The 16,375-nt window shown below is 40.5% G+C and overlaps 1 protein-coding gene across 1 annotated transcript in view; it reads right to left on the bottom strand.

The window, feature by feature from the left end:
• Positions 1 to 1,238: 1,238 nt before the first annotated feature.
• C7 (complement C7) overlaps positions 1,239 to 16,375 on the bottom strand; it is a 74,867-nt gene continuing 59,730 nt past the window's right edge. Inside the window, exons 15-19 of the mRNA XM_024754635.1 lie at positions 15,069 to 15,156; positions 12,777 to 12,909; positions 6,776 to 6,866; positions 3,922 to 4,106; positions 1,239 to 2,462 (exon numbers count right to left, since the gene is read on the bottom strand). Coding sequence (XP_024610403.1) covers positions 2,281 to 2,462; positions 3,922 to 4,106; positions 6,776 to 6,866; positions 12,777 to 12,909; positions 15,069 to 15,156 — 679 coding nt within the window. The 3' untranslated portion in view covers positions 1,239 to 2,280. The remainder of the gene's footprint in view (positions 2,463 to 3,921; positions 4,107 to 6,775; positions 6,867 to 12,776; positions 12,910 to 15,068; positions 15,157 to 16,375) is intronic.

Here is a 16,375-nt window from a genome sequence, read left to right as displayed (position 1 = left end):
AGGGCATTGATAAGCAGCACTTCTGTTGGTCAATTATTAGGAAATGTGTAGAGTGTCACAAGAAGGCACACTCCGACGCAATTAGGAGACCTTCCAAAGCAGCGTCTCTGCCCAGGTGACTTACAGTGTCCACTTAAAATGTGAGTGATGGCCAGTAGGATGTGACTGAGCTCCCATGGAGCTCCCTGAAACTGGTTGATGCACCAGCTGATTCCCTCCTCTCCCTCTGTCCCCTGCTAGGTCCAGATGACTTTAACTTCAGCACTTTCTGCCTTCTCTTCCAACGCTAGATCCCATCCCAGCCCAGGTGTCCCTCACCTGGTCTGAGGCAGAGGGAAGGGCAGAAGGGCAGTGGAGTCTCACACTCCCTCTGCTCTCATTGCAGTCAATTTTCATGGCATAAACAGTCCTCCCAGCTTTCCTCAAAGTCTTCTCTTCAGATGTTCAAGAACTTATTTTGGAAGTTTCAAAACGTGTTTGAAGTCTTAATGTTGAAAGTTACTTTCTTCTTGCAGCCCTGCTGCCACGATCCTAATTCGCGCATAGACAATTGTGAAGGTCTCTGTCCAACTAGAGGAAAGGTCAAGTATAAGGATGTTCGGAAAACTTAAAAAGGCATGAAATTTCGTATTTCAAGACAGCAACTCTCTGCAACCTCATTCACTGGTCCCCTCCTTCTCCAACAACTATTCACTCATCCCTTGGATAGACCTGGAGGACATGGTGCTGAATGAAATAAGCCAAATACAAAAAGATAAATACTGTATAATCTCACTTTTAGGAGGTATATAAAACAGTCAAACTCATGGAGCAGAGTAGAATGGTGGTTGCCAGGGGCTAGGGGCAGGGGAAAATGGGGAAGTGATGGTCAAAAGATATCAAATTTCAGTTATGCAAGGTAAATGAGTTCTAGAGATCTACTGTATAGCACAGTGCCTGTAGCTATCAATGCTATAATGTACACTTAACATTTTCTAACAGGAAAGATCTTATGTTAAGTGTTCTTACCATAATAATAATAATAATGAGGGTGGGAGGAAACTTTGGGAGATGTTGGATACGTTTATGGTCTGGATGGTGGTGATGGTTTCACAGATGTATACTTATCCCCAAACTCATGTACAGCTATTTACATGTCAATCATACCTCAATAAAGTAGTTTGAAAATTTTAAAAATATAAAAAAGAGCACATTAGCCAGCCTTCATGGAAAGTCTTTAAAATTAAACATAACACAGATTTTAAAATTCCAAAGTATAGTATCTTTAATGAGTTTTTTAATCATTGTCATTTAAACTAAAGTTTCATTGAAATGTATCAGAAAAATACAGAGATATTATTTGTATATAAAAGCATATTTTAAATTCCATTGAAGCCCACTCATTTCATCAACTACAGCTTTTATTTTGTTTTGATGAAAGATGAATAGGGAATAAACAGAAGGCTAATGCCTCAAATGGATCTACCTGTAGAGCCCCCTCAAAAATCTAAGTATGTATCCACATTAGAGAACACTTCTCCCAAATACGCAATCACTCAATAGCTCAGGCATGAATGATGCTTCCTACAAAAGGAAAGGGGAGGAGGGGGACAAATTACAGGTCTTGTGTTTGGAAAACACAAGAAAAGCTCCAGAGAGAAGCCTCAATTGTAAATACTTGTTCTCAGACAAGAAAGTAGAAGGTGCCCCTGTGACCGTAACATGATGGATTCCACTCTGATAGCAGTGATTCAACCTCCTGACAGGATTAGGGATCTCTAGGTGTGGTGCTTGGCATGGAATAATTGTATCTGCCTTTTTCCATTCAAGGTCCCCTTTGTATTCAGTTTCACTGAGCCGAAGCCAGCCTCTCTAATCTTCCTGTTTTCATAATCAATTTGTAGAGTGTGTTCTGGTCGGTTCTTTTAATCATACTAAAAAGAATCATAGAGCATTCAGATTTCTCTAGTCCAACCCTTTAATTTTCAGATTAAAAAAAAGTCAAGGTCCAGAGAAGTCAGCAATTTTTCCAAGAACATACAGCTCCTTCAAAGGTTCATCAATATCCTTCAGCCTGACTGACATTTAAAAAGAGAAGAAAAAGAGGATCTGGATTCAGGTTTGGGAGAACAAAGGGTTGTGTAATTATGCAGGGCCTGGGGATTGGGAGAAGTGGACCCTGAGTGGAAGGAGAAAGAATGGGCCTGCGTGCTGAGAAGCTGTCTACAGGGCCGGGCGTGCAGAGGTTTTAACTCGGCCACGCGGCTGCAGGATCGCGAACAGGCCCACCGACGCCGGGAGCTACGGGGCTTCGGCGGCGCAGGGCCGGATGCTGGTGACGGAGATGCTCTGACCTCGGCATCTCAGGACGCCGGCCTCACACTCTGTCATCGTCCGCTCCCTGCCATTCGCCTCCACGCAGACGCTGAACCCTGTTTCCTCGCACTCCGAGGCGGCTCTGCAGACACATTTGCTGCTCTGGGCTGGAAAAAGAAGCGAGAGAGGCTTGGTGGCCCATGGTGGAGGTGGAGAAGACAAGGCGCATCACGTCCAAAGTCGTGATGTTTGGTAATTGGAGAGCTGTAGACGCTCCTGCCTCGCGTGATGCAATCAATTACCCTCCCCTCTCCCGGACCCCTAGGAAAAGCTGCAGGATTGGGCAAGGGAGGCATTTCGCTCCACTCTGACAAAATAAGCAGGTTTTGAGGCTGCTGCCAGGCTTCCTATCGATGGGACCCCCGCGGATTGGTTCTCTCCTCCACGCGCTGCACAGAGGGGGCCCAAACCCCCGGTGTGACCCCTCAACGCCCAGACCAAATGCAGAGACCTCAGCAAAACGCCGGGCTGCAAGGCTCAAACAGAGGGAGACAAAAGAAGAATTAACTTGCTTTGAGAGAGAGAGCGTATGAGATGCAAAAGGCCTCATGCCCCATAAAGACCCATCAGAAACGAGTCGGGGAGGAAAGCCGTGTGTGCGCTGAAGGTGCGAGGCTGGAACACACCAGCCAGGCGTCCCCAGAAGGAGGATAACCAGGTCTGCCAGACCACTGTGGTGACTGCCAAACCGAAAGTGACCCAGACGTGGCTATATGCGTCATCGTCTCTGCTGCAAATGGGACGGGAGTGAGGGGAAAGGTGCCCAGCGGGTACCGGCCAGGAAAAGGAGGGCCTGAGGATCTAGCAGAGACCTTACAGATCAAGATCGCACAGTCCGGCTCCCAACTTGACAGATGGGGAAACTGAGGACGGTGACTTGGCTCTGGCGACCCAACTCTTCCCCCCTGCGGAGGAGGGCTGGCCAGTGCTGGTTGTCAAGATCACTGTTAAGTGCTACCTGGACACAGCACCAGCAAGTATGGAATCACAGCTTGAGAATGTAGTACCTCCTTTTCTATTCTCTTCACATCCTTCTGATTGCTTCTAGGAGAAAGTGTCAGCTTGGCACGGGTGTGCTTTCAACACGCCCCTGACACTTGCTAAACACCCTTTATCACAAGGAAGCTTCGTCCTCCAAGCTTTGGGCAGCATCTGGCTAGAATCTCCTACCTTGTTTTGTTTCATTGTATGTATTTTCATGGTTACCTAATATTTATGGCAAGGGACATTTCCTATTAAAGATGTGATATAACGTTTCTTCTTTTAAAAATTGTTATTTTTATGGGAGTCTGTTTCTTTTTGAATGAGTACATAATATGGCTAATACAAGGACACAGCAAAAATCATGAAGGTGGAACGTGATGTTTGGGAGGACATTCAGACCGTCAGGGAGAGTTCTTGATCGACCCCCTCCCCAGGGAAGGCAGTCAGGGAGGATAGTTCATGCTCAGACCAGTCGGAGTCTTTGATATCCTCAGGGATGTGCTTTGATCTGAAGCTAAACCAGAAAACTTCACTCCTATTACTTGAGCATTTTTGTAGCTACAAATATGAAATGCCCCTTACCGTCACATTTTCCCCATAGTGGACACACACCGCAAGCTTTCTCAGCTGAGGCAGGTAGAGTACAGCTCTCCCTACCAGCAACAGTGTAATTTCTACCCTGACATTGGAGAACATGCATCTTGCAAACTGTCAGAGGCAGTATCCTTTTGCTTCTCTCATCTCGAGCACACACATCCAAGGAGGATCTGAAACAAATTTTTTAAATTACTTTATTTACAAGATTTTCTTTCTTCAAAGCTGAGAATGAGAAGTGAAAGGTGAGGCTCTGGGTTCGATGCCTCAGATGTTGTCACCTACAGCAAAAAGATGGAACAGAAATGCAAATGCCCCTCATTACTAGGGCCCAACCCCCTCCAATCTTCAAAATGAACATATTTTGCTCTTTATTTACTCACAAGTTTTACAAGCTTAGATATCTAGTGTCAATGTAGTTTCATCTAGAACGGATCAGATACAGCAAATTAGAAGAGAAGGCAATGTCTGCTAGCCACAGATGGTAGATTGACGACAAGGAAGGAGACAGAAAATTAGCAAAGATCAAAACACTCAGAGGAATGGGAGTCAAATGGGACCACTGGCTGCAGAAGAAAGTATCTCCTCCCAAGCCAGCAGCCCTGAGAGTTCAGGTCCATATTATAGCATTATCCACAGCTGATGACTGAATCCTCAAGGGAAAATGAACTCTATTTTTCAATGCTATTTTTAGAGTATCTACGTTTACAAAATAGTTTAGAAATATCTCCATAAAATGGGTTACTTTTTTTCTTATGCATTGGTGTTAAAATAGTGCCAACTACTTGAAATGTCACTAATAAAAACAACCACATTTCTGAATGCTGATGGGTAAGACAACAATTACTGTAGTGAAACCCTAGACAGCAAGGCTTTTTTGAATAGTAAACAGAATCTATATTTACTTATATATATTTAGCTGTAATGTTTACTTCTCTGACCAAGAGTTAAATTTATTTGGACATTTACATAACAGAAACAAATCCTAGTATTTCTTTTTTATCTGTTTATTTAAACTTTAAATAGAAGTACGCAGAACAGCTTAAAGGGCAGAGAACTTACAAGGCCATCTATCTTGTTATCAGTATCTGATGTTAAAACTCTTACCATATTTATAAACAGGCTGCAGATAAACTCAATGAATCAGAGAAGTTGGAAAGAGGATGAAAGTGAGTCAAAGCAAACAATGATTAATAGAGAATAACAGCGCAGTCAGAAGATTCTGGGCTGACCATTTCCACTTATGCTATTCAGTTTTATGTTCTCCTTCACATGAGAAGTTACTTCTTATAAGATACCACCATAGTCATCATTACCCAATGTAGGTGTTCAAGGAGACGTGTTTTGGTGACCATACTAATTGAAAGCCAAGTAATTGGCTAATACTTTGTGTTTTGATTCTTAACCTTAAAGATGGTCAGTAAGTCCTGGGGACTGGATATCTTCCATTTGCCTCTGCAGATTCACCCTCCACTCTTCTCCACCCTGCCTGGGAGGCTGATACGTATGGACCACATCAATAGACTTCCTTGTCCTCTAGCTTCAGGGGTGTTTGATCAATGGGGGAGTCTAGCAAGAGATTGGAGGGAGAGAAGAGGGTACAATGGGGGGTTTTATTCCCTGGCTCACTGCTGGAGATCTCTGAGGTCCCCAAATGAGGGACTCAGCTCTTCCTCAACTAGCGCTCTGTCAACAGGTTTTCATAAGTGCTCCTCTCTCACACCTTCTGGCTTGGGCATGGAGATACTATAAACCAGAGCTGCTACCAGTCCAGGGGTACTGCCCCGTGGCTTGCAGTTTTCTTTACTCTGTCCACATTTCTGTAAATACTCCCACCAGTAAACCTCCTCTTGTCTCAATTTAATCATGCCCTCTGTATCCAACAACCAGTAATTACTCCAGATATCTTTCTACAATGGAGTGATTTCAAGTGCGGTGGTGTTCTTAGAATGCAAATCTAGAAATAAACATATTTCAAGAATCAGAAAAGCGGCTGCTTTTGTTTCTCTTGGTATCTTTAAGAGTTTATGTCTCATGGGAATTTCAGCCCCAATCTCCTCAAGCTCTAAATCCTCAGGTGACGGTTTTGTCATTTTGCCCGATTTTATGTAGAGAACAAGCGGTCTCAAGCAGTCCTTCAGCCTTTCTCACCAGCCAGATTAGAACACTGCCTAACACCACCAATGGTCAGCCCTGGTGACCCAGGCAAATAACAAGCAGCAAATGGACTGGACTGAAATGCAAAGACCCTTAACCCATGGTAAGTAACACCTTTGAGCTAACAGAGACTAGCATCTAAGAAATCATCCCATCTATATTTTTAATTTAATTATTATTTGTTAACTTTTTATTTTATATTGGAGTATAGTTTATTAACAATGTTGTGTTAGTTTCAGTTGTACAGCAAAGTGATTCAGTTATACATATACATGTATCTATTCTTTTTCAAATTCTTTTCCCATTTAGGTTGTTACATAATACTGAGCAGAGTTCCCTGTGCTATGCAGTAGGTCCTTGTTGGTTACCTATTTTAAATATAGCAGTGTGTACATGTCAATCCCAAACTCCCTAACTATCCATCCTCTGCACCCTTTCCCCCCGCCGGTAACCATAAGTTCGTTCTCTAAGTCCGTGAGTCTGTTTCTATTTTGTAGATAAGTTCATTTGTATCAATTTTTTTTTAAGATTCCGCATATAAGTGACATCATACGATATTTGTCTTTCTCTGTCTGACTGACTTCAGTTAGTATGACAATCTCTAGGTCCATCCACGTTGCTTCAAATGGCATTAAGAAATCATCCCATCTATTTTAAATAAAACAGAGAAGAAGACAGAGCTTACCCACATTCATAAGGCATTTTACAAACACATCTTGAATTCTGCAGTTTCTCCCAGCGCTGACATTCAGGCACTTCCGGTGCCAAAGGGGCATCTAAAAGAAAACGATAATGGAGAGGCAATTATTAGGTGAAAAGCTTCTTCAGAGCAAACAAGGTATTATTTTAATTGTTGAACCAGGCTCTGTAATATTCTCAACTGCAACAAGTTTGTACAGTAAAAAATAAAGCTATAAAGCATTTTACAAGAGCTAGAGCATTCCTAGGACCACCCAATTTCATTGGTCATAATAGCTACCATTTCTTGAGCATTTACTCTTGGCCCTGCCCTTTTTATACATTGTGATATTTAATCCCCTTAATAAGTGCCCGTTTAAGGGATGAGGAAACTAAGAGACAGAAAAGTTAGGAAATTCATGCTAGTTAACAAATTGGCCAAGCCAGGATTGAAGTCCATGTTTGTCTGAATTGAAGGCCCATAGAGTAGGCTCCCTTTCATCAAGTACATGGGGGTTTAAAAGCTGTTTGTTATGTGGACGTATTTTGCCCACTGCGCCTATAATGAGACAGAAAGCATACCCTCACTTGACCTATACAAGAAGAACTCTCAGTATCTCAAGGACAACTATAATAACCTCTTACATGTAAATGTCCAAGTGGTCTCCCCTCAACAGTGACTGAATGTCTGGAGGTACTTATATTAATAAAATCCTTTCCTTTATTTTATGTTTCCTACAAACTGATAGAAAGCCAATCATCATTCCAGTTTTGACAGGAAAACACTTTGGTCCAACTTACAAGAGCATAATTTGCCACGGCCTAGGCTATGCCTGCTTACAATGTGAACAGTCTACACCACCCTGCAATTTCCACCTCCTGCCAGTTTCATTACAATGGAATCCAGTGGCATATACTTTTGCATCATAAAACTAGCTACCTGCTGGATATATCTATAAAGGTCATTTGTCTGAAGGATGTGTTTTTATGGGTGCACAAACTATGGAATACTTCCTTACTTCGGAAAACATAAGAGCTTTAGACATGACAGGAAAATCTCATGAACAAGGAAGGCATAAGCTTGTGAAAATGGTAGCAAGGTGAAGTATGCCTGCCATGTCCAGCAAGGTCTCTAGCAAGTACTTATCCTTTAAACATTTTTCTTTGAAATGGTATTATATCTTTTACTTTTTTTTACACAGCAGGTGCTTGTTAGTCATCAATTTTATACATACCAGTGTATACATGTCAATCCCAATCGCCCAATTTGAAATGGTATTATCTTAAATGCAACGTAGTATCCTGAATTGGATCCTAGACCATGAAAAGGATATCGGTGGAAAAACTGTGATGTATGAATAGAGTCTGTAGGGTAGTCAATAGTATGGTACTATTTAATATTAATGTCTTGGTTTTGACCAACTAAATTGTGTCAAGGTATGTAAGGTGTTAATATTACGGGAAGATGGGTAAAGGGTATATGGAAACTATACTTGCAAATTTTCTGAAATCCTAAGTAATTCCAAAATAAAATATTTTAATGGTATTATCTAGATCAATGCTTCTCAACTAGGGGCAAATGTTTGCCCCTGGGGACATTTGGCAATGTCAATAGACATTTTTGGTTGTCACCCCTGTGAGACGCTACTGGCATCTAGTGAGCAGAGACCAGGGATTCTGCCAAACATCTGATAAGGCACAGGACAGGCTCCCACAACAAAGAATTATCAGGGCTCAAATTCCAGTAGTGCTGGGGTTGGGAAAGTCTGATCTAAATGGATCAAAACTGAAGTTCAGTGATTAAGCCATGTACATTAGTTCTGTATTATTATTAGCAGTTTATTTGCTAACCGTTCATAAGGATAGAATTTCAGATTTTAAATATTTTCTAAAAGTTATTATAATTTCTTTGCGGAAAATCGCTTGTAGAATTACCTACACCAAAGACTTTTGCATTTAAAAAGAATATAGCTCTGTTATCTTCATGGCCTGACTAACCCAAGTAAACACACTCTTAGGACCCACCTACAGTATGTACGTTTACTATTTTAAAATCAAATATCTTCCCATCAAGACTGCGTACTGATGCGGGTGCGGATAAATAACGGGCTGGTGTTTAACGGATACAGAGTTTCAGTTTGGGAAGATGGAAAGGCTCTGGAGACGGGTGACAGTGATGGTTGAACAATAATGGGAATGTACTTAATGCTACTGAATTGCTCATTTCTAAATGGGAAATTGTATGTTGTGTATATTTTACCACAATATAAAAAAGACTAAATACTTGTACAGCAGGTATTTTAAAACTCTGGAGGCTGACAAACCTGGAACTTTTGGTTTGTTATAGGCTTATTTTAAGGGTAGTTATTATTGTTATCTAAGTCTTCTGAAAAACACACAGATCTGAAAAACACCCTTAATTAAAACCTTAATAGGATTTGCTACTGAGTGGGAGAAAATTCATACCAAATGTGTTATAAAGTGACTGAAAAAGACATTTCAGAAAAAAACAAGTATATAAAGTATATAATCTCATTTGGAAGAAAAGAGCAACCCCATCAACTGTACATTGTTCTCCTTAATTTTAGCATTATTGGTACAGGTCCATTACTTTATCCCAAATAAACTCATAGTTATACCTCAGTGCATGTAGAAAACAAAGCAGCTGTCTCTGCTCTGACAGCTACAGAACATGTGAGAACAGGCAGGGCAGCCATTCCACTGGACACGCAGCCCTCCCATTCTGTCCTCTGTGATCTATTTAACACAATCAGTCACAGAGTGCTCTCTTTTCAATTGTGAAGATCTAATTCACCTAATATTACTATTCATGGAATCAACTACTTCATCTTCACCATAGAAGACAAATTTCAGCATCGAATTAAAAATTATATACTCAAGAAATAAGAATATCATATAAAATAGAATGCAAGTGTGATTTTCTTCTTGTTTTTAATTGTTACAAACATAATATTTTCCATTTCTTAAAAAAAATGTAAAGAAAGAGGAGGTTATTCTGAAAACAAATCTATCCCATTTTAAGTATCTCTAAAAGAAATAGTCTGGCTTTCTAAATCTCTTCCTGCCTTAGCTTCTTAAAAGACCATTTTATACCAATGGACTTATTTACAAAACAGAAATAGAGTCACAGATGTAGAAAACAAACTTACGGTTATCAGGGGGAAAGGGGGGAGAGGGATAAATTGGGAGATTGGGATTGACATGTACGCACTACTATGTATAAAATAGATAACAAATAAGGACCTACTGTACAGCACCAGGAACTGTACTCAATACTCTGTAATGACCTATATGGGAAAAGAATCCAAAAAAGAGTGGATACATGTATATGTATAACTGATTCACTTTGCTGTACACCCGAAACTAACACAACATTGTAAATCAACTATACTCCAATAAAAAATTTTTTTAAAAACTATTTTAATTTGCCACGTGTTCAAAATACTGGATACTTGGATTTCTACCTATAAGAACTAACGGGAGAGGCCACAACAGTGAGAGGCCCACGTACCGCAAAAAAAAAAAACAAAAAAAAAACACCACAATAGAAACATCTACAGCAGATGATGGGGTTAACAGACATGGACCATGAAATAACTATGATTAATATGTTGGAAAAATGAAATTAGAAGATGGAGATTGGGGAATTAGTAAGTATAGAAAAGTAGACAAATGGAATATCTAGAATTGGAAAATGAAATTAAGAACTCAGTAGACGGGCTTCCCTGGTGGCGCAGTGGTTAAGAATCCGCCTGCCAATGCAGGGGACATGGGCTCGAACCCTGGTCCAGGAAGATCCCACATGCTGTGGAGCAACTAAGCCCATGCACCACAACTGCTGAGCCTGCGCTCTAGAGCCTGCGAGCCACAGCTACTGAGCCCATGTGCCACAACTACTGAAGCCCGCATGCCTAGCGCCCATGCTCCGCAACAAGAGAAGCCACCACAATGAGAAGCCCACTCAAGAAAGAGTAGCCCCTGCTTGCTGCAGCTAGAGAAAGCCTGCACACAACAATGAAGACCCAACGCAGCCAAAAAGAAACAAATAAAATAAATAAATTAAAAAAAAAAAAAGAACTCAGAGTTCTTGAAAGCAGGTTGTCACAACTGTAAAGAGAATTAATAAACTGGAATATAGATCAATAGAAAATATTTAAAATGAAACAGAGAGAGAAAAATTGATGTAAAACAAAGAAATGTAGGGAATTCCCTGGCAATCCAGTGGTTAGGACTCGGTACTTTCACTGTCTTGGGCCTGGGTTCGATCCCTGGTTGGGGAACTAAGACCCTGCAAGACACAGGGCATGGCAAAAAAACCCAAAACAAAACAAAGAAATATATATATATATACACACACACACACACACACACACACACACACACACACACACACACATATGTATATGTATATACATTCTAAAAAATGTATAATTTGTGTCTCATGAGGAGACTTGAGCAAGAATGAGACAGAGCAGTATTTGAGGACAAAGGTGAAGAATTTTCTAAAACTGACAAAAGACATTAAAGCACAGGTTCAAGAGTGCTTTGACGATCAACCAGGACAAAGACAAAGAAAATCACACCTAGGCACATCGGAGTAGAGTTGCTTCTGGAAAAGAAAAAAAAAATCTTAAAAGCAGCCAGACCAAAAAAATACAATTTCCAAAGGAGAAACAATAAACTTGAAAGTTGACTTCTCACTAAAAAACAATGAAGTCAGAAGGCAATGTAATAAAATCTTTAAAGGTTTTAAAGAAAATAACTTCTAACTTAGAATTCCTTATCCAGTAAAACTATCCTTCAAAAGTAAAGGTAAAATAAAAACGTTTTAGATGAACAAATACTGGGACAACTTTTCACCAGTAGATACACAATAAAGAAAAAGAAGCTCTTCAAGCAGAAATGTCTTATTAATCTTTTAAAAGAACTAAAGTTTGGCTTTAATACTCTTAGCTAGGGAATATTTATATTCTATTTCGGCAATATTGATAGTTTATTTCTTCCCAAGGACTCTAGGGCAGAGAGACAGACAGAAAGAGAGAGAACAAGAGGAGACCTTACAAATCAGTAAGAAAAAGACTAACAAACCAACAGAAAAAATGCCCAAAAGACTAGACAGCCACTTCACCAAAAAAAGTATCCAAATACCCAATAAATATATGAAAACAGGCTTAACATCATTAGTCATCAGAAGAAATACAAATTTAAAAATACAAATAGAAAAATAAGATATTGCTACACACTCACCAGTATAGCTAAAAAAAAAATTAAGATAGACAATATCAAGTGTAGGTGAGGATACAGAGCAATCTTGACTTCTCAGATTCTGTCCAGGATGTATATTGGTACAATCACTTGGAAGACTGGTAGCATCTACTAACTCTAAATGTATGTATACCTGACAACTCAGAACTTTTACTAATATGTATGTACTCAAGAGAATAAAATGTACCTGTGTGCACTAGGACTTTCCTCACATAGCCTAGACCAACTGATATAGGATAAATACATCCCTGTAGTGCTGTCTGTCCATCTGCTGAAGAACCTTATATTGTAGCACAGCTGAGTTAGAAACCAGAAAATAGCGTTAGGGTGATACAACATGCAGAAGCACTTACTCAGATGCCTACATCTAAACAAAATAGGATCAAAAGCATTAAAGAAGTAGATTGGGTAAATCCCTGGTAATTAAACTCTAAAGAATATCCTGATGGTCTTAACCAGAACTGAGCTCCCTGACCTATTCTAATTTGCACCAGAAACTTTAAAATTGCAATAAAATGTGCCTCACCTAACAGGAGCACTAACAACTAGAGAAAGCTGAGGGGTTTTTCAAGATATTCCTGAAATTTGGACAGGATCATATAAGCCTTTCAGGAAAAGGAGATCAAGACATGGGCATATGGTAAGCAGTTATATATCCTGATTTATTCCTTTCCACACTATTCTTTCATCTTAAATTATATACTATAATCAAGGCCACTCACTCTGACAATGCATTTTCCCAACAAGCCACTGTAAATTTTCTCCACATCTGGCAACAGGGTCTCCAACAAGAGAGTATCCTTCATTGCAAGTATACACTATGTTTTTCCCAACAGGAAACGTGGCACCTTCATCCTAAACAGAAATAAAAGATGGAGAGAGGAAGAATGTCTCTTTTGCATTCACAAAATGTTTCTTTAGATATATTCAGCCTATAAATCATGACTTCTTTAATCATCAGGCAATCTACATTCAAATAACTCATTTTGAAAATTGTCTGTAAAATTATTTTTTCCCGTAGAGTCTAGCCAAAACACTGGTACCACTATTAATTGAAATAAAGCTATTAATGCCACTGTACTATAATTTATTGGCAGCTCCCCAAAACCAAGCATTATACTAAATATTTTACTGAAATTACTTTAGTGGTCACTGCTCAAGTAACTTCTATTATACTTTCAGGAAAGCATCGGATTTTGGAAATGTCCTCGTCAGTCAACTCTTCCTAGTGAGGTGTTATGGGCTGTCCATTGGCAATACTGCCCAATGTCATTATGAACGGGCAGAAATGTTCACATGTCCTATCAACATGTTCACGAAAGTCTGAGGTTCCCACTGATGACTTTCAGGGGAAGCATGATGTTGACCTTCACCCACTACCCTCCCCAGCCCCATCCTAGGGAAGTGATGCTGAGGCTGAGTCAGATTCAAGGACATGCCATTAGCCTATAATGCCAGAAGGTGAGATTCCATTGTGAAGCAAGGAAGAATCTGAAGTCTGAGCCTTGAGGGAGTCATCATTCTTGTTTGGTGTCTCTCTTGGTTCCTTTCCTTATCCATCTAGTTCTCAGCTACTCAAGAAGATGGGGAAGAAAAGTGGTCTGGGAGAGGGCGTGGAGCTGGACCAGCTCTGCTGTAGGCAATAGAATAAAATTCTGTGGCGCCTTCTTCTCACAGACAGTCTTGCTCTTCCTGGCCCAGTCTGGCTCCATCATAAGAGTTGGTAGGAAAAAGAGCACCCAGGTTGGCATTGTGATTTGAAGAAAATGGGGAAAGATATTTGATTTGCCTTGGTTCTAGCCCCTAGGCCTTCCAGAAGGGACTTCTATATGAGAAAGTCTAACTCAACAGTGTCTAAGCCTGGCTGTCTCTGTCAAAACCATTAGTAACAATTAAAAAAAAAAAAAAAAACTCTCAGGCTCTACACTAAACTTACAAAATGAGAAAAAAAAAAGAACAATGGGCAAGCAGCAATCTATTGTTATGTTTCCTGGGTGCCTATGATGTAGCCAGTCTACGGGACAGTGTTTGGAACCCCCCCCAGCTCCTTACAGGACACCACATGCACTACAGTTGAAGACAGCAGCTTCATGGTTTGCTGAAGTCTATGAGTCTGCCTGGCCTCATTCTATAAGCATATTTCCTTCAGGAACTTCATGGATTGTGGTGGGACAATATGAGTGCTAGAGAGTCTAGGTTCACTTTCTCTCTCTCTCCATACACACACACATACACATCTCCCAACATTTAGGGAAATTTCAGCAAACACTCAGTGAGCATATGTTCAAGGGTCTGGCATTTGAGAGGCAAATTCTTCATGGAGAAACCAAGGCTGGTGGCATTGAGAAAATCCTGATGAACAATAGCTCCTATGTACCATGAAGAGATACTTCCTGATGTTTGGAGCCAAAGCCTCATCGTAAGAAGTAGTGAGAAGAGCACACGAATTAATATGGCCCCAAAGCCATATTAATTTCCCAGAATGACAAATGGCAGATGACTTGTGTTCCTTCCTGAACAAGAAAATTGCTCAAGTATAATACAATGACCCATATCTCACCAGACACTGGCTAAATGTCTTACTGGCTCCTGGAATAAACCTAATGCTTTACCCCAACCCTTGTATTTATGAAAAATTTAAAAAGACTCCTTGCAGTGAAAAGAACCAGGTAAGTTCTCTATGCTGAAAAACTTGCTTATAGATTCCTACTTTCGTGTTCAGAATGGAAATGTTTAGCTACCCTCTGGCATGATTACATTTCTAATTCATTGGGTGGCGATATTTATTTCCTTTACCGCAGGAGATATATTACCTCCTGAAGAATTCTAACCCCCTTGGGCCAAAGAAGAAAACTCACAAACTAAAACCCTCACTGCTAAACTAAAACGCACACATAAAATGTTTTTAGCACTGTTTCATCATGGAAGGAGGAAATAGATTATGACATCAGTAGACAGCTAGAACTTGGAATGAACAGTGTATGTAAAGGAAAAAAGTATCTTTTATAACCAACTTGAACATATCCGTCTTTCAAGGCAGGAGGTGATGGACAGAATTCTGTTGGAACCAAAGACAAAGGAAAACAATGTGGTTCAAGCAATCTGAAAGGAAAAGGAAACAAAACATAATTAACATGATGGACTTTCCACAATCTAACAAATATTTTACAGCACAGTGAATTTTTCATTTGCATCTGAAGGGACTCCATCAAGTAAGAAGTGGACACTGCTCTGTGATGTGATCTTTTTGTCATTCTCAGAATAAAATATCTGATCACATCCCATGATAGAAAACACAAATATCAACTCACGCTTCCAAAAGATAACTACCAGATCAGTAGTATGGAAAACAAACAAAGAAAAGAAAAAGAAATAAAGCCATTGGACAACACATATGATTTATGGGATCCCTAGAGGTCACCTGTCTCACACCCACTTTTTCTCCTGCTATTTAGTTCTTAAATACCTTTAACACAAAATTAATTCTGTATTGAAAATAAGGTAATTCAAGTTTGTGATCCTGCGAGAGGTAACACAAAATAATAACTATTTTTGACTGAGTGCTTACTATGTGCTAGGCATCTTTTTTTTTTTTTTTTTCTCGGTATGCGGGCCTCTCATTGTCGTGGCCTCTCCTGTTGCGGAGCACAGGATCCGGACGTGCAGGCTCAGCGGCCATGGCTCACGGGCTCAGCCGCTCCGCGGCATGTGGGATCCTCCCGGACCGGGGCACGAACCCGCGTTCCCTGCATCGGCAGGCGGACTCTCAACCACTGCACCACCAGGGAAGCCCATGTGCTAGGCATCTTGACAGATGTTCGACAAATGTGCCTCAGCTCAATTCACACTCACAGTAACCCCATGAGATAGGTGGAGAAAGGCTCAGGAAGTTTGAATAACTTGTCCAAGGTTATAGAGTAAAAAATACCAGGGCTGGATTCATGTCTAGTTAAGCTCCTAAAATCATGCTATTTCTACCTCTCACAAGGCAATCTTTAGGGGAGCTCACAGTAATTGAAGCTGAGCAGGGCCCTGTGGGACTCCAAGGCACAGAGGACTTTTTTGTTCCCCATTTCTTGTAGGTAAGACTCCAGCCTCCATGACCTTCCCTGAGTTCCAAAGGGCAGATTTGAACAGTTGCTAATCAAGGGAGAAGCATCCAAGTAACCACCTGAGGCAAGATTAAAGGGACCAGAGAGACCTCCCTGGTGGTAGAGTGGTTAAGAATTCACCCTCCAACGCAGGGGACTTGGGTTTCATCCCTGGTCAGGGAACTAGATCCTACATGCTGCAACTAAGGAGCACACACACTGCAACTAAG

Source organism: Neophocaena asiaeorientalis, unplaced genomic scaffold (genome assembly GCF_003031525.2).
Source record: "Neophocaena asiaeorientalis asiaeorientalis breed wild unplaced genomic scaffold, Neophocaena_asiaeorientalis_V1.1 scaffold229, whole genome shotgun sequence".
NCBI lineage: Eukaryota > Metazoa > Chordata > Mammalia > Artiodactyla > Phocoenidae > Neophocaena > Neophocaena asiaeorientalis.
The sequence above is the reverse complement of the archived record's forward strand: the minus strand, read 5'-3'. Positions and strand labels throughout refer to the sequence as shown.